At 43.2% G+C, this 17,690-nt stretch overlaps 2 protein-coding genes across 3 annotated transcripts in view; one reads left to right on the plus strand and one right to left on the minus strand.

Annotated features, from left to right (window-relative positions):
* Positions 1 to 12,269, plus strand: emilin2b (elastin microfibril interfacer 2b). Of its 2 annotated transcripts, none has more exons than XM_075452975.1 (9): positions 1 to 232; positions 361 to 486; positions 1,307 to 1,485; positions 1,633 to 3,423; positions 9,284 to 9,493; positions 9,576 to 9,629; positions 9,728 to 9,781; positions 9,861 to 9,977; positions 10,245 to 12,269. In XM_075452975.1, the coding sequence occupies exons 1-9, from the start codon at positions 108 to 110 to the stop codon at positions 10,574 to 10,576; spliced, it is 2,988 nt and encodes a 995-aa protein (XP_075309090.1). In that variant the 5' UTR covers positions 1 to 107; the 3' UTR covers positions 10,577 to 12,269. The 2 variants fall into 2 exon arrangements, with proteins under 2 accessions (XP_075309090.1, XP_075309091.1); XM_075452976.1 differs by having other exon boundaries at positions 9,731 to 9,781.
* LOC142370410 (phosphatidate phosphatase LPIN2-like) overlaps positions 11,024 to 17,690 on the minus strand; it is an 18,475-nt gene continuing 11,808 nt past the window's right edge. Inside the window, exons 10-20 of the mRNA XM_075452977.1 lie at positions 17,314 to 17,407; positions 17,157 to 17,226; positions 16,984 to 17,067; positions 16,652 to 16,731; positions 16,020 to 16,176; positions 14,872 to 15,020; positions 14,492 to 14,578; positions 14,256 to 14,408; positions 13,780 to 13,894; positions 13,561 to 13,664; positions 11,024 to 12,256 (exon numbers count right to left, since the gene is read on the minus strand). Coding sequence (XP_075309092.1) covers positions 12,112 to 12,256; positions 13,561 to 13,664; positions 13,780 to 13,894; positions 14,256 to 14,408; positions 14,492 to 14,578; positions 14,872 to 15,020; positions 16,020 to 16,176; positions 16,652 to 16,731; positions 16,984 to 17,067; positions 17,157 to 17,226; positions 17,314 to 17,407 — 1,238 coding nt within the window. The 3' untranslated portion in view covers positions 11,024 to 12,111. The remainder of the gene's footprint in view (positions 12,257 to 13,560; positions 13,665 to 13,779; positions 13,895 to 14,255; positions 14,409 to 14,491; positions 14,579 to 14,871; positions 15,021 to 16,019; positions 16,177 to 16,651; positions 16,732 to 16,983; positions 17,068 to 17,156; positions 17,227 to 17,313; positions 17,408 to 17,690) is intronic.

The raw sequence follows: 17,690 nt of genomic DNA on the forward strand, positions 1-17,690 counted from the left end.
GATCTGCGCACCGCAGAGAAGGAACAACCCGCAGAGCTCCGACACCGCAAACCTCACTACTGACCACAACCTCAAAGGATTTTGCTGCATTTTCCAACATTTTCACCATGAAGCGCGGGCTGCCACTCCTAAACTTTTTAATAACTTTTCCTCTCATCAGCGGGTCACCTTTCCAGTACAACATGTTTCAAGGAAATCCATATTCTGGCACCGAAACGCGACAAAGGAATAAGTGAGTGATCTGTTTTGTTGTTGTTTTTCTTTCATGTTTGCAAGTTAATAAACTAAAACAACTGCATCCATGTAGTTCCGTAGTCAATACGCACGCGAGATGAAGACTTAAAAAGTATTTTTCTGCAGAAACTGGTGCGCCTACGTTGTGCACAAGAACGTGAGCTGTGCTGTCGTGGGAGGCACGGAGAGTTTTGCGCAGCCCGAGTTTTTACCGTGTCCGCACGAGCTGCCGCACTGTGCGCAACAAGTGATGTAAGTTCTCCTGTTCATTGGGCGGAGAGCGGGTATTCTTTAAGGTTGTCGCTCGTTTTAACCTTATGAAGCAATACTGGTGTTGTGATCATGCAATTAGAACTGAGAAGTAACGACAAATGATAGATAATATAGATCGTGTGCCTACGCTTACCATGACAACTCCTTATGTTCTATTATATAGTTTAACACTTTGTTATCTAAGCATTTGAACTTATTTTGAATCACAGATATTGTTTTTCCTTTGGGCCAAAACCAATAAACACATGTGCTTGCATTAGCGCATCATAATTGCAATGCACAACTTTACTCTGTCTTTTGGGTTCTTGTACCAAAACGAAATCTGATTTTTGTCTTTATTCCAGAACCTTAAAAGCATGTCTTATAAAGCAAAAAAATAAAATAAAAGCAACATTTGCAGGCATCTGTTCACAGACTGCAAACACGGCCTCTTTGCTTCGACTTTCCCTTAGTTTAACTTCAGTTTTCACGTGTCAGTTAACAATCACATGCAGGGAGGACGTTGCTTGCCAGCGGGGTCCTCCTCATTATTGGAGTATGAGTAAACAATAAATCTGCCTCCTGCCAAATGTTTGATAAATGGCAAATACGACTTTCTTATCCAGTATTTGTAGTCAACAAACAGATTTCACTTGTGCTGGGTTTTTTTTTTGGTTCACACTGTTGTGCTAAAAGCGAGAATCTAATATTTAAAGTGCTTTTTTCCATTTAGCATTACTGCACAGTGACAGTGTACTATATGTCTGCTATAGCAAGTGAGAATGCTGCCTATTGATATCTTGATGTTTCTCGTTCCAAGATATCGAACACATTTCAGGCCCACGTACAAACTTGCTTACAAAACTGTAACAGAACTGGAGTGGAGGTGCTGCCCAGGGTATCAGGGTCAAGACTGCATGGAGGTGAAAGACATGAGGTTACTCCAAGTGGAACGTATTCCCCAAGCCCCGTCTGCCTTTGGACATTTTCCAGCCAAAGGTAAATGGCAATGTCTATAACAGAAGGAAATTGTGCATGGACATATGTTAATGAAATCAACAGGTTGAAGATGGTCAAATGAAAGGATTCTTATTATGTTTATTTATTTATTTATTTTTAAGCTCTCCTTCTTTCATTTTGCCATAGCTCCAGACCAGAGAACAGAGGACCAAAGGAGCCATACTCTAGGAGGGCAGGCGTGGGTTGGAGGTCAGACAAGTCACAGGCCACGGGAGGGTCAAGGAGGAGCTCAAAGTGCACAACACCTGGAGGAGGAGGTGCAACACCTGTCCCAGATGGTCCTCGACATGCAGGCGAGAATGACAGACATGGCCTCCAATCTGAGACTGGATTTCCAGGAGGACGCCAGTAAAATGCTGGATACGTTGCTGAATAACTTTAAACACCCTGCCAGTGCACGGGGTGCTGAGACCCAAACCGTTCAGGTGCAGGACTTCTCTTTTGACCACGAGTCGACACCAATGGGTGAGGTCATGAACAAGATAAACCAGGTCACATATGATCTGGAGTCCAAGAGCAACACCTTGGATGATCTGCTGGGCCGAGTGAATGACCATGATGGACAAATTCGTCTGTTAATGGAGGCTGCCCAGAATCCGCTGTCTACACCTTCTCCTGCTCCACCATCCAACGATGTAGACCTGCGAGCCTACCTGGACGATAAGATCCGTGCTCTGAGAGAGGAGTTGATGGAAGGCATCGAAATCAAGATGGGAGACCTGAAGAACTCTTGTGACTATAAAATTCACTCCGTTCAGGAGCAATGTGAAGGACAGGAGGCCAACTACCTCAGCCTGGCAGAGCTCATGGACTCAAAGGAAGGTGACCTCCGCAACGAGATCCAGGACATTAAGGCCAAGCTCGCGGACCCCAGGAAAGTAGACGCCCTGGCATCAGACTCTGTCCTGGCTCGTGTGGAGAACCTTGAAATCCATCTTAACTCATCGCAGAGGACTCTGGTTACGCAGTGCCTCTCTGTGGAGGAGAGGCTGCGGAGCGAACAGGCAGACACCGTCAAAGACCTGAAAGAGATTCTCGATGTCAAGCTGGCCTCCGTGGAGGCCAGACTTAGAACCTTGTTGGTAAACGCAAGCACCAGCTCCCCAGCCGGTGGTATGAAAAACAGTCCAGATGTTCCGCATAGAGATATTAACTCTCTGAAGGACTCTGTTCAAACTCTGGAGCATAGACTCAATGACATGGACCATTCATGCTCGCAAGTGTGCAAGGCTAATTTAACTGCTTTAGAAAACCTTCAGCAAGACTTCCAGAACTTTAAAACCACTGTAGACGCCAAGGGAACTAAACTAAAAGCTCCGATAAGTGACACTGGAGCCATGGAGGGACAACTCCTCAACCACAGCAGCAGCATTGAGAATGTAAACAGCGAGGTAAATTACCTTAAAGGCCAAGTGGGCAAACTGGAGGACTCGCTATCAGAAATATTCTACCAGCAGTCTTGGACACTGAAGAGCCTTAACTCTTCCTGGGATCAAGTTAAAGCAGGGGCTGAGCGGGAGGTCAAGGACCTTTTGGAGCTCCACAGAGCACAGCATCTAGAGCTGAGACAGCAGCTGGACGAGCTGGGCAGGGAGGTCAAAACTGAGGCCGACCGCTGCATGAAGACAACACAAGATGCAGACAAGGAGATTGCCCACATGGGCAGCCGTGTGGTTAATGTTGAGACCTTATGCAGCAAGCTGGATCCAATCTCAAGCAGCCTCCAGAGGATCAGAGAGGGGCTGAACAAGCACGTCACTGGGTTATGGACTTGCGTGAACCAGCTGAACTTCACAGTTCAAGCTCATGCTCGTGATATTGGAGGACTAAGGGGAACCTGTCAGAACGTCCAGAACCACATCTCAAATGTCGTCAAAGACCTTCAGGTCTTAATGAACGGCTCTCCTGGGAATGAAGGTAAGCAGGAAGCCGAATGAGCTCCAATCAAACATTAAGTGACACTTTTTATACTGCCATGATGCAGCGAAGAAATCCCACTGACAAAAGAATGAATAACAAAATCTTATTATATATTCAGTTGAATACTACAGTCATAAAACATAACATTTTTTAAATGTCCCCCATTGGGGGATGAATAAAGTATTTTTCTATTATATTCTAAAACAGACTGCTGCTCAAGTTGATTTACTCCCGGTCTGTTCACCTTAACTTCAGTTCACTGTTAAAATAACTTCTGACTACATGTTATGCTGACCTCACCCTGTAACTATCACTATTCAGTTACGTAATGCTTGCGAAGTGTTCAGCTAAATTTAACCTGCAGTCTACAGATGTTTGAATGGTTGAAGCTGGAGATGCGCTGAAATGGATGAAAAGTTTAGGCTTTTAAAGTGTTGCCTGAGAGGCAGACCAGCTGTATCATGAGTGGTATTGGAGAGGCTTAACTGTTGGGAGCGTTTTTCGCTGTGTGAGTGAGTGGAAATTGGATATTCTTTTAACTTGTCCTTAGTTAAAGGAGGCGAGCTTGATTGAAGACACATGCTTGCTTTAATATACCCCACATGAGTTGAGCAATGCCTTGGCATTAACAAATATTACTCACCAGGCTTATTTGTCCATCCAAGTGTACAATTATGGGTGTGTCTGTCTTCTCACTTTGGGTGTAAAAGTTGCACAAATTATTTGTGGATTACATTCATGGCAGAGAAAAGACATGGATCTGTCACTGGAGCTAGCTGCAAGAAAGCTAATGGCCAATTAGCTATCATTTGTGGAGGAAATGCACCTCTAAATAAGGCACTTGTGTAACTACTGGATGAGTAGAGCATCTGAGAAATAGCTCTGGTGATGTGCAAATGTGATGTTAATATGCTAAGGCACATGGAGCTACTTTTAGTGGCGGTTAACATGAAGGGTGCTGAATTAGAGTGCTGGTTTCCCCTGCCTATTTACACCTTTGCAGTAAAAAATGAAATACCAAAGGCCACTCCAAATAAGCTCTCCCAAAAGGATGTGCCGGGTGAGTAAACATTGTTTGTTTTTTTTGTTTGTTTTTTTAACTGCTTTCAAACCTCAACTATCAAAACTACCAATTTTTTTTTTGTCATTATCCCTAATGGTGGGGAATATGTTAAAAATTGTGCAAGACCTTTAAAAATCCATCACAGCCCTTTACCCTCGACATCCTCAGGTTAACTGCCATCGCCCAACCCTTATTACTTTAAATGAGAACAGCTGGGTGATCTTGGCCACCTAACGCTTAGGCTATGTCACAGGTTTCTGTTTCTGTTTGTTCATCGCTAATGCTGGATTCTGTTGTAATGCTTGGTGTTGTTGCTCTGCATATGTTTTGACATTACTGCACGTGTTGCGTGCTTCTCGTCTGACCCTGCTCATTAACGGTACCAGTGAGACTCTCACAGTTGTAAATGCGAGCTATTTGCTCGCCCGTGTGTTTTATGAGCCAGGGCTCTTCCTCTGGGAGCGGCTTCAGTCGCTGGTTTATGGGGCAGGTGATGCAGCATGCAGTCTAGTTTGGAATATCATGAGAGGTGGGTTTTGTTCTGGATCCTGTCCAAATGAGGCCAGAAGCTTTACAACAAAATCCCTTTTTTTTTTGCTTCTGAGTCATAAATGGAGCACTGAGCGCTTGTTCATTTGAGCCAAAAGCTCAGCCCGAGAGATGACAGAAATGTTGTCACTCCACCCCATTCTTTTTTTGGTCAATATGCCATCAAATGAATCGTTCCGCCCTTAAGAGTGCTTAGTTCTCCTGGATGTTAGAGGCCAGTCTGTGATCTCACTTTGTCTTTTACCACAAACTCATCCTTTTATATTTCCCCTGCTTGCCTGAAGAGACTGGAAAGTGCTGCTTAGACGAGTCTATCGTCCAGTGATCTGCGCACAGCTTATCAAAGATTCCCCTCCAGGTTCTGTTCTTTATTTCAAAGCCAAGAGCTGTAGTGAGTTTAGATCATGTGCTTCTGTCTGGACATTTACGTCAGCATCTTCAAAGCCGATGAATGAAGTTTTACTCCCTTCTCTTTCGTCCCATTTGCAGTTTTCTCACATTTTCTAACCTCTGTTGGCGAGTTCCTTTTCAGTTGAAAAAAAACACTGTGAGCGAGTCCCAAAGGCCGGTCAGGGGGATGTTTATCATGATGTCACACCAGTTGTTAATGTTCAACAAGAGGATCAGGAAATGGATGAGGAGAGCTGTCATGATTTTGTTTCTTTCGTTGCAAACTAACAGCATCATTTTTGGAGGTTAATATGTCTGCTTCTTCATTTATGAAAGAAATATAGTTAAAGTTGGAAATATTTGGATGAGGACACAGTTTTATTTCGATTCGATTAGTTCAACAGAACATGACTGCAGACTTTAGGCTTTAATTGGGGGGGTTTCTCATGGAAATCGGAGGTTTGTTTTATGAATTACTGCTTTAGCAAGTAGAACGATCAAATGTTCATTTTTTTACACTTGCAGAGAATCTTTTGGAGGCAATGACTGCCAATAGTTTGGATCCTGAGCACGTCCAAGCCTTATCCCTACTTTTTTTCCTCTTATCATTCTGGTACAAGTTGAGCCTAGTTTCATCTGTCTACAGAATGCTCTTACAGAATAAATCTGCTTTTTTTAAGATGACTTTTTAGATTTTTGGCTACTCTTTCTATTCTTGAGATTTATGACTGTTTGCACTCTGAGGTCGACCCTCTGAATTTGCCCTTGAGGAGCCTTCTCTTCATCGCAGACTTGGGACTTGGACAATAATCTGTCTGCCTCCTGTTTTGATCTCTTCACTCGGCTGGATGTTGTGACGGTTCTTTTTTGTTTTTACTATGAAAAGGATTCTGTGATCCTCCACTGGTGCCATTTCACTGATGTTTTTCTTCTGTTCTGTTCTGTTTCTTCATCTTGTGGGCTCACATGATCTTCCAAATGCAAATGCTGCATCTCATGTTATTACATTTGAGTTCACATTAAAGAGCTGTTATTTTTAAACCTTTCCCTTCCATTTTTAATGTAAATACCCTCAGTCTTCAGCTTAATACTATATTCATCATCTAACTATTACCTGAACATGTTTTGGTAAACAGCGGCAATAACAGAAATGGAGTGAAGTATGTGAAGTATTCTAAATTTTTCTGGATATAACTGCTTGTTTGCTGTTTTGATTTTGGTTGAAAGCCAATCTCTTTATTCTACATTTGACCAAATTAATGGAGAATACACATTTTTAATTTGCCGTTCCCCTCAGACAAGCTTTAAAGTAGTATTTAACAGGATAACAACTTAACTCTGATAACAATTATCATATTCAGATGAAGATATTATTTTACTTTTAGTCTAAATTAACCAATTTCTTACTCATTAAAGACACTTTTTGAGGTTTTTAAGCAATCTGTGCTGTTGATGAGTACTTTCATATTACAGCATCAGCAAACAAAAACTCACATGAATCTTAGTAATCAGTGCGGTACAAATTCCTGCTACTCATTTCACACATTATGTGGCCTTTAAAGGCAGTGAAAGAGACTGCACCCTTCCAACAGAGAGCCGTGGACCACAAAGGGCTGCTTGCTCAGTTTGCAAGTCTGTGTGTGTGTGCATGGAATGTCTACCTTTCCCGTAAACCCTTCACTTGTGATAAAGCGCATCCTCTTTGTGTTTGACTCACTTGAAACAGCACTCAAGAGCTTTGTTATGGACATCTTTAGAGATAAGAAAGCGTGCTCTCCTGCCTCTGACGTCGTTCAGCGTTGAGGCTCGTAGGCTAGCGACCTGTGTGAGATAAGAGGGACACATTCAAGTCACTGGTCAAACGTGATAACCTCTCAGAGCAAAAACAAGATGGGACATGACAGTCAGTCCTCAAGAACAATAAAGTCTTTTGTGTTTGTTGCTGGAACTTTTCTCCTTTTTTCCTCCCTGTTTTGGCTGGCCTGGTTGTTTGTAAGAGTTTTTTTTAATTTTTTTTTTATAAATTTAGCATCTACTTCTCTCCTGAGATCTGAACACAAAGCTCTGAGGCAATGGATTCTTAAATCCAAGCCATGAGAGCTCAGTGTGTTTTGGAGACTCATTAAGTCTACATGCTGCCCTGCAGTCATTGTGTGATTTGTAATGTAACAAGGGGCCGTTTTTGTGCCACCAGGGGCTGCTGTAATAAGGGAAGTGCTGGAGAGTGAGGGACTAGCAGCAAAGGGTAACTAACAACGTTTCCCATGCTGCGTTGGTGGAAGAATGCACATTTGTGGTCGACATCAGACCCAGCTGTATTTGCTTGCCACTTTTATCCTTGTGGCACCAGGTCTGAAATCGGTTTTGAACTGCTCAGATCAAAGTGGACTCTGTGGAGCAGATAGCTCGCTCTATATGAGGAGCGACGCGATGAGGAAAGAGACCAGAATGCGCACTCACAGACTTACCCCCTGTGCTGTTTTACAGCTGCACACGGCTCTCCCAGCACATGCTGCATTTTACAGGCAGGCTTCTTCTGCTTCTGTAGTAAATGACCCTTTTCCCCGGGGGTGAGGGGGACCAGCTGCCAGGTGACTGAACATGTGGCCGAGCCCCGGTATGCTGCCTGCTGGTATGCCTTTTATGTGCTGGTTTCCCTTTTTGGAGCAGCAAAGTTGGGGGTTTTATCTTTGTAGACTGTAACAGCAACAGTGTGCCAGGAGCGATGATTTCCTGATAAACTCCTGGATTCTTCTCAGTGGTGGCTCCCAGGAATGCAGTCGTTTAAAGCTGAGCACCTTTTGATGGCAGATGGTGCAGCGCTCTGTCATTTCCCCCGTTTAAGTCCATAATAACAGGTTTAGATAATCACTTGCTGTTGGACTTTCAATGAGATTATCGGTAAGCCTGCCACAAACATAAACACAATGGTGTCTTTTTTTCCAAGGGGAAAAACTGGGGTATGCAATATAAACCGTATAGTTTTACGAGGCTCGTCAAACTTTGCTGGTGCAGACAGGTAAACAAACAGTCTTGTGCAAAGTGGTGAAATTATACCAGGAGAACATGACTACTTATTCAAAATGTGTTGTAAAGACTCAGCCACCTATCTCAGTTAAACAACCCATAATAATCCTATAGCAGTAGTGGATGCAAAGATGCCGATATTCATGTACCATTTTCCAGATTTTCTCCAAACAGAGGTGGTAGACTACAAGTTGGACCTTAATTCATGTGACTCCACCATCTAATGTAATGGCCAGGTGGGTAAGCAACCGTAACGAGCCACAGGGTGGTCAGGTGGGTCAACAACCCCTAACCCCAACCCTCTATAACTCTAAAGTTTAAAGACCAGAAACTTGGTTTTGAGTGCTCTGGCAGGTGTTCATATATCTTTCTGTGGACAGTTTGAACATAAAGGTATCTCATCCTTGTCACCAAACCTTAACGGGTGTTTTTGTGATATCAAAATGATGGTCGAGTTCAAAGATGGCCAACGAAAGCATGGACCCAAGGCTGTCTTTTTCATCTTTAAAGAATTTGTACGTTTCAGTATAGTTTTCAGATTCCTGAAATGGCAAGAAAAGCACATGCACAGTAATTAGAATTATTAGTGCAATAAAACTGTATAATTAGTGTCCTCTAAAGGTATCTTTTAAACATTTCTATCAGCACAAAGACCTTAAAGAGAATTGGAGCCTAATAAAAGAAATAACTGAAAAGTTAAAGTAGTTGAAGAAAATGTTTCACAGATGTGCGAAGGTGAGCTGTAACCAGCTGGTTTGTTAACTCATCTGACCCCCACAGATCTACCACTCTGACCCCCATCTTTCACTCCATGTCTGTTCTGTTCAGGTGCTCAGGTCGGACTCGGGAAGGCGGGACCTCATCAGGGTTCCAGTAATAGCCTCAGAGTGCCGGTTGGCCCCGTGGACGCCGCCCTGCCACAGCCTCCTGTGATGGAGACCGGAGAGGCGGGCCCTCCCGGCAAGATGACCTCGTCCAAGTTGCCCAAGGGGGTCGACGGCAGCACCATGCCTGTTCAGGGTTTCGCTGGAGCTCCAGGTGAGGCCTGCCACCTGCGCATGGACTCTGCTTCGCATGTTCCGCAGCTTTACTTCACTTCTCTTTCTCGTTTCACTCACAGCTTCCCCTCTTAAACCCACCGACTCCCGACAGGCCGGCACGGCTCTGATCTCAGGTGAGTGTTTTCCTTCAAATGTTTTTGAGCTGCGTCACGTCTGAACTTACCAAGAATAAATAACACCTTTCTTTTTTTTTTTTTTTTTCTTTTATCAGCAGATGTGAACATACCTTACAGACCTCCGCCGCAGAAACCGGTCACAGCATCAGGTCAGACTATCCTCATTATTCGGGTTATTCGGTTACTGTGCTTTTTGCTCATGACCGATGTTTCCCTTCCTGCATTCAGGTGAGAAAGTGTCCTTCTCAGCTGGACTCACTCTCCCACCATTTCAAGGAGAAGTCGGAATCATTCGATTCAACAAGGTGCTAGTCAATGATGGAGGACATTACGACCCCTATACAGGTATCGTTTGTATAAATGTTCATGCTTCTTTCTGTTAAATAAAGGTTTTCCTGACGTATCAGTCACATTTTAGTGTGTCATTTTTTTCTGTGATAGATTATTGATATTCTGGTTGTTTAATTATGTCAGTGGCAGTTGTTGCTGCATTCAATCTGTTAAGTTTAAACTAAATTCTAAGTTCGGAATGCTAACTCACTGATATTTACCAGGTAAACTGATTCATCATCTGAAAAGCCAGTTTGTGAAGACCATGTCTTTGGCTTCCAGGTATCTTCACAGCTCCCACAGATGGCCGCTACCTGGTGACGGCCGTGCTCGCAGCCCAGAGGGGCGACAAGGTGGAGGCGGTGCTATCTGTGTCCAACCGCAGCATCCAGACGCTGGACTCCACAGGTTTCTTGTCGGAAGCAACGGCACAGCTGTCACATGAGCAGTGTAACTGCAGCGGCTCAACATCACTGAGCCTGGTTCTCTCACTGAAGCGTGGAGACCGAGCGGGACTCGTCCTGACCGCCGGAAAGCTCGCCATCTCAGCCTCGCCGCAGATCCTGTCATCTTTCAGCGCCGTGCTGCTCTACGCGAGCCCATCGAAACGGTAGCTCCTGCAACACTTTACTGTACATAGGAGGAGCGCGGTGTGCGTTACTGATAACACGCCCCAGGCTCATTGTGTTAGACTGGAAGAACACCGATAGACAGGATGCAAAAAAAAGACAACAAATGACATTACTTGTATCATGAGTGCTAATATATAGTTTATGTTGCTATTATTTTGTATTCTTTATCTTTTTTTCACCTTTTTACTCCCCCCCCCACTTGGCTCTCACTTTGCTAAACATCAATAAGAATCTGAATCCCATCCTTTATATTTAAAATACATAAAGCTGTACCAATTACTGATAACAGTTTAACTATCAGACCAACTAAAATCAGTTGTTAAAAAACATGTCAGTAATCTAACCACCCATAAACACACACACACTCCTTGTTGGTGCTAAATTGTACGAAAGCTTTGATTGTTATTTAAACAGACTTTTTATTAAAGCATAATTCAACACAAGACATTCTTTTTTCAGTGTTTATGATTTAATACCATACAGGCTTTAAATATTCCTCTCTATACAATAATATAGTTCCATCTATAGTTAAATGAGTCATTTTGTTACGATTCGACATATTTATCAAAACAAGCCTCCTTTGTGCCGACACAGTTACATCATAGTGTGTAAACTGGATCACCAGCAGGCAATCGCAACAATCTGCAGAAACAACCTGCAGCAACAGCAAAGCTTCTTCATTCAAAGGTGAAACTGCACTTCAGAAAACTGGGAGAATTACTGTGTGTTCTCTTCACACAACGTTTGTCACTTTCATAGAAAGAATGCAGTAAATCGCTGCAGTGAGCATTGAGGAGACTACGGAGATGGGCGCAGCATTAAAAACAGCAGCAACTGGCAAAAACGTGAGCAAAGATTCACCAAAAATAATGTAACACTTTAACAACTAAAAAAAAAAAATAGCAGCGGTATCTACATTTCATCTTTGTACCTGTACTGCAATAATGCAGCTTTAACTGAGCAAATCATCTGACTTTTTTTGCTTTGCATATAAGTGAAATTCATTTAACTTAACAAATAAGGCCTTAAAAGGATGACGACAGAGCTGCTCTGAATGCACCATGTATGTCTGATGACATGTCACAGGTCCGCCAGCAATAAGCACTATGATAAGCATGTAGTTCCACATTGACTGTTGGCCACTGTTTCCATACAGTTACTGTACCTCCACTGTGGAAATAAGTGCTTAGGCAACTTCTTCTCACATGTATTTGAACATGAACTGTGCAAATGTAAAGAACAACGACAGACCTCGCACTCCTGGGCTAAGCATATACCACAAGTCTTCAAACAAGTCTATTCTGTGCGAGTCAGATAAAGCTCGCTGCAAGAGCTCAAGGAGAACTAACCCTTACAGAGAAGATTACGGAGTGCTTTAAAATAAGTGGAATACATTAATATCTCGGGCTTTTCCATTAAATAAGAACACATCCAAGACAATGTCAAACTATTTCAGCAGCCTAGACGATAAGAATGAAAGAAGTGCGTACTTTCGTGAACAAAATCACTAATCTGCGTTACAGCAGCTCCTCCAAGCACACCTGAGCGACGGGCTGTCTCCAGTAACAGAAGGAGCTGAACTCTGGGCAGCTGAACGTGGCGCTGTGCTGTGTGCTTCGCAAAGGAAAAACGTGCTCCACCAGCTCACTCAGCCGGCTGTATCTGCCAAAATATGGGGGGGGGGGACAAAAAGAATAAACGCTTGTCTGAGAGAAACAGCCGACAGACAAACACAATGGCCCTCATTTATCAAACTTGCGTAAGACGAAAAACGTGCGTAGGTCGTGTGTACGTTCTTTTCTGCGCAAAGGTTGGCATTTATCAAATCCATCGTGAGCGCAGGAAAGATGAAATCGCCACGACAGGTCTGAGGCCGTGTACGCACTTTTCCATTTTGACTTGCGGTGACTGCAATAGCATACATAAACAGCAGCGTCACTAGTGCGTGCCTTATGAGTCGCAACAAATCCCTTGGTTAAAATTACAGACTTATCACTTCAAAGAAGGACCATGTTTTATTTGACTTCAACATAAATATAAACATAAACGCAAATTAAATAAATTAAACAAGTACAACTCCGTAATTGGAAGAGTGATGGCTCATTATTCAACCGCGCACCCTCACACCGAACAGGAGAGGAGCTTTAACACTGCGCACTGTGGAGAGGTTAGGGCACCTAAAGGGCAGGTGGATCTGTCTCTCGGCTGCGGGGGAACCCTTCTATATACGCCCGAAAAGGTATGCAATATTATTATTGCATGCGGGGTTCTCCATACATTGCCCAAAAAAATGGAGTGCCATTTCCAGATGTACATCCAGAGGACCCCGTACCCAGAGATCCCACCAGCCTGCACATTCTGTTATTCAAGGAAAAAAGACGTAGCTCCGATCAGGCCAGCCACCCTCTCCTCCAAGGCACTCAAATCCAAACCTGGATCAGAGCCCCCCCCCCCCTGTTTGTGACATGCTGCGTCCGAGAGCTGCGACCTTTTTTGTGGCCAATTTCATATCGGACCACTTCTTCCTGATCTTATTGGAGAAAAAGTAAAACATCGTTCAATTTTAGATTTCATTTAATCTGGAGTTTATCACATTTTATTGACCATCACAGTAGGGGAAAATACATAACTCGTCCGGTCTGCGATTTACATCGCCAACGCTGTTGACAGCCGTCCCAGCTGTCAACAGCGTTGACAGCGTTTCTTTGCCGTCTTTTGTCTATCCATGTCGCAAATCTAGAGGTGCGGCCCTTTTATAGAAGGCGTGGTTAGGATCATTACGATGGATTTCACCCGCCAGATTTATCAACAGCCGCTCTGTTTTACGATGGGATTGGTGTGGTACGCATGTTTTGTAAATCTCACTTGAGCTTCTGCGTACGACGAGTTCTCCGCTCATATCTACGATGCTTTCTACGACGGCTTGATAAATGAGGGCCAATGACTCCACAGATATTGCTACATACGATGTTTTATTGCCTTTGGCTTGCTCGAGGATCAACTCCCCCTTAGGATTCACTGTGAATATCCGGCACACAGGCACACCCACTTGCTTGTAGGCAAACACATCCTTATGTACAAGAAAAAGAAGACAATGAGGTTGATTTTCATAGATTCTTTTTTTTTTTTTGTAAATAGAACAATGTTAAACGTTACGATGACACAAAAATAAAAGGGACTCTCACACTCTCTCTGTTTCCAAAGGCTGCATAGAAGGGCTGTGTGTTTGGGAGGAACAAGTTCTTGATGTCTGTGAGGCATTCGATCTTGAACTTCTCAGGCTTCTTTTCTATGATCTCTCTAACAAGAACAGTGGGTGGGGGGGGGGAGAAAGGATTACAGATTAACCTCTGACCCTCTACAGCTGCTGTCGGACTCATCTTCTAACTGCAGTGTTAATTAGCTGCACCAAATGTGACATATTTAACTTTTCTAAATTCCAATCTTCAGCCCCTGAAGTTCCTGTCGAAAAAACACGATATATTAAGTCAAACAAGCCCAAAACCCAAATGACTGTAATTAGCATCTTCTTCCGTTGTAATTTTCTGGAGGTGCACCATACGCAGCTTCAAATCTTGATAAGCATCAATTACTGAAATCCCTGGATGTATCAGTGTTGCCAAATAAAGACGATGATCTGAAAATTACAAGGATTCCCTACCTGTGGAAGGCAGAGAAGAGGCTGCTCGGGGAGAGCATGAGGGGTCCTTGGGGCAGGAGAGTCCCTCTGTCGTTCACCCAGTGCAAATACCCTCGGGTCATGTCGGCCATGCCGATCGCTCGGGCCGAACAGTACAGGAACTTGTAGCCATTCCTGCAACAGTCAGATAATCACTGGTGAGATTTCTGGCTGTCATCTAGCAGCATGTAATCGAGGAGGCAGTTGCTCGGCCTTACTCGTGCACAGAGTTGTAAAGCTTTGCGATCCCCCGGTGAGTCCAGTCTTTGCCGAGCTGAGGCAGAATCTGGCCGAACACATCCGACCTGTAAGGGAAAAAATGTGTGTGGACGGAGAGATTATTTTCCAAGCAGATGGCCACAGAATCACATGTTCAAAATAGTCTAGGAAGTCAATTGTGCAGTTATATCCAACCACGAACGCACTTCAGACTAAATCCTGGTTCTGACTTCTCAAAGAATGTCAGTGTTATAACAACTCTTTAGTGTTAGCTCTCTCACACCAGACGAAAGGTTTTGCAACAAACAGTTCAGAGCAACTGCGTGTGTGTTTACACTTCTACAGACAATCGACCATGGGGTGCGCTCATTTGCCGCACTTTGTGATGGTTCCATCGATGTCAGAGATGATGACCTTGTCGTCCCAGTTCCACAGGTAGATGGTGCCCTCGCAGCGGCACGTTCCCTGGTACTGAGTGGTTATGCTAAAGGTGACATCGTTTGACCCGTCTCTCAGCTTCAGGCTGGCCTGGAGGAGACACACAATTTTAGAGCTCAAACATACAAACATTTCCAGATTTAGTGACATGATCATTATGCAGCCAAAGATGAGAAGCATTTACATTTCGATAAGGAACATGCTCAAAGGTTGATTTTAAATGAATTGATCAGGATTTAAAATTTGACTATTTGTTCAAACAAACTGTAAACGTTAAATAAACCTGTTTTTAATGTATGTATCCCTCGTTTTCAAAGAGTGCAGAGTCAGCATACACACAAAGGAGAGTTTAGAGAGCAAAACAAGCTGAAGGTCATTAGATCTGAATTACAAACAACATACTGAGCTCATTTCATGATAAAATTCCATAAAAATCCAAATATACCTAACACAGGTTTTACAGCATCACCTGAAGACTGGACAAAAGCAAAGCTCAGCTACTGCTGAAAATAAAAGTGGACTTTTTTTTTTTTTTTTTTACCTACTTGTGGCCTTGGAAACCATTAAAAACAGCTTTCCTGAAGGTCTGCCCGCTACTTTATGAGCACCAAAATGTTGAATGTCATTTCTAAAAGGGACACCACTAAATCAGCCTCTTCAGATCTGGAAAACACAAGCCTTTGCCTTGGATGATGTTCTCTTCACGGTCATGTTTTATCACTTGCCAACATTTGCAGTCATAAGTATTTACAGTTTATATTCACTAGGACAAATGTGTGCTGCTCTGTTTTTAATTGTCTGTATGACAGCGTGTATTGTGTGAACTGTCTTTATTTAATTCAACAAGGACTGATTAAGTAGAGAAGACAGTTGTCTTTTTAGGCAGCAGTGAGTCGGATGAAGAAAAAACAGGATCTTACTGTTGTTTTGTACATGAAGTAAATGACCAAATAAACAAAAGTTTTCCTCTCACCACTAAGTCACCTTTCTTCTACACAATCAAAAGAAAAGAGCCTCAGATTGAGTCTGTTTCAGATCAACAGCTGTGTGCGTTTAAAACAATCCCACAGCTGACATCAGTGTTCTTACTATCTGAGCAGATGACAGGCGGAGGGATTTCTTGTAAGAGTGGCACGCAGCTGTAGAAGAACCTTCCGTCTGCACACGCTCAGTTGGTGTCAGAGCAGGAGCCGCGGCATTCAGCTCTTTCGTCTCATCGTCGCTGGACCACTCAGCAGCTTTCTGCCTGCAGGAGGGAAACAATATAGTGAAGTCTTGTGTTCAGCCTACTGAAGGCTTAACACGATTTGCTGGTCTTTCACCAGCAAATCGTGTCAAGCCTGGATCAATTTAAACTGGAACAAGTTCGGTCAAAATGAACTGATAACGAGACATTTCTGCTCAACATCGAGACTATGGGGTGTTTTTTTCCAGCCAGCAGAGGGCAGCAGATCCACTTATCTGTCAATGCAACACATTTTTGATCACCATCACCTTAATTATTTCTAATACAGGTTAATCTCCTGGCTCAAACTATTTTAGTTTTTCTCTGGGTCTCTTAATGAGTTTATGAGTCACAGGTTTATGAGTCATGGGATGTCAACAATGTTCCCTGGCTAACATGTTAATCCACCCTCTGTGGGACATGTTTACCCAACTCTGCTTGTGTTGGTGAGTGACTGTTGTGTTGGGAGGACGGCAGAGCTTTGTTGCTGACTCACTGTGTTTCTGGGGCCTGGTGGAGGGCAGGGCTCTCTCTGCTCAGAGACTCCTGTCTCTCCAACTTGGTCTCAGATAGTAACTAAGGAGAGGTACAAACTTTAATTATTGTAGTATCCCATAAGGTGACATAAATATCTAAAAGTAAGAGCTAATATAGAGAATAAACAAAAAAATAATCTTTATATAATAATGCAAAACAGGGATGAACATGCTTCTCATTTGCAAAGCAAAGTTACTCAAACCGGTCGGGACTCCCACTGACCGCCACAGTACTTTAAAGATGGACGCGTGACTCACCAGTTTACCCAAACAAAGAAGTCCTGAATCCAACCTGTTTTGTGCTGCTCTTTCTCCAGAACCACCAGCGTCCAGACTTTTTTGGCATTTTCTCCTTCACCCAGGCCTCTTCGGTTGCCTGCCATTCAAGTAACACATTCATGTGTATATGAGGCTCAATGTTCAGACACAAGCACCTCTCTCTAAACACATTCGATAAGAGGATACCTTTGGCAAGTTCTTCTGGAAAGCTTGCATACTAAGAATCAACGGTGCTGCCAGTGTCCAGTTGTAATATCTGGAAAATAAAGTTACTTTGATTCTTATCTCCAGTAATGACACATCAGTAATACTGAGGAGAGCGTTAGGGAGTGGCAAGACTCACCGGTTTGAGATTCTAACTACCAGGTTGGGATTGTCAATAAGTGCTGGATTCTCTGCAAATTCGTTATAGGTGATGATGTGCTCCATGAATTTTTCTGGAAGAAAAGGAACCGCATAGCTTGACTCTATGTTAAATTGACAGCTTTTATTCCTAAACAAGAGCCACAACGCGTAGGAAATGTGAATTATATAGATAGCGGATCCCAGTTCTTTAGTACTCATAAACAAGCAGGCCAAGGACTCGTGGTCACATAGAAGAATCTGAAATTATAACTAAAGAAAAAACACTTAGGATTCTAAATTCTGCTCATGCAAGGACAAAGTGCACAAAGATACGTAAAAAAAAAAGTTCCAGTATGTAAAACAAAGGGACAAACA

This window comes from Odontesthes bonariensis, chromosome 20 (genome assembly GCF_027942865.1).
Source record: "Odontesthes bonariensis isolate fOdoBon6 chromosome 20, fOdoBon6.hap1, whole genome shotgun sequence".
Classification (NCBI taxonomy): Eukaryota; Metazoa; Chordata; class Actinopteri; order Atheriniformes; family Atherinopsidae; genus Odontesthes; species Odontesthes bonariensis.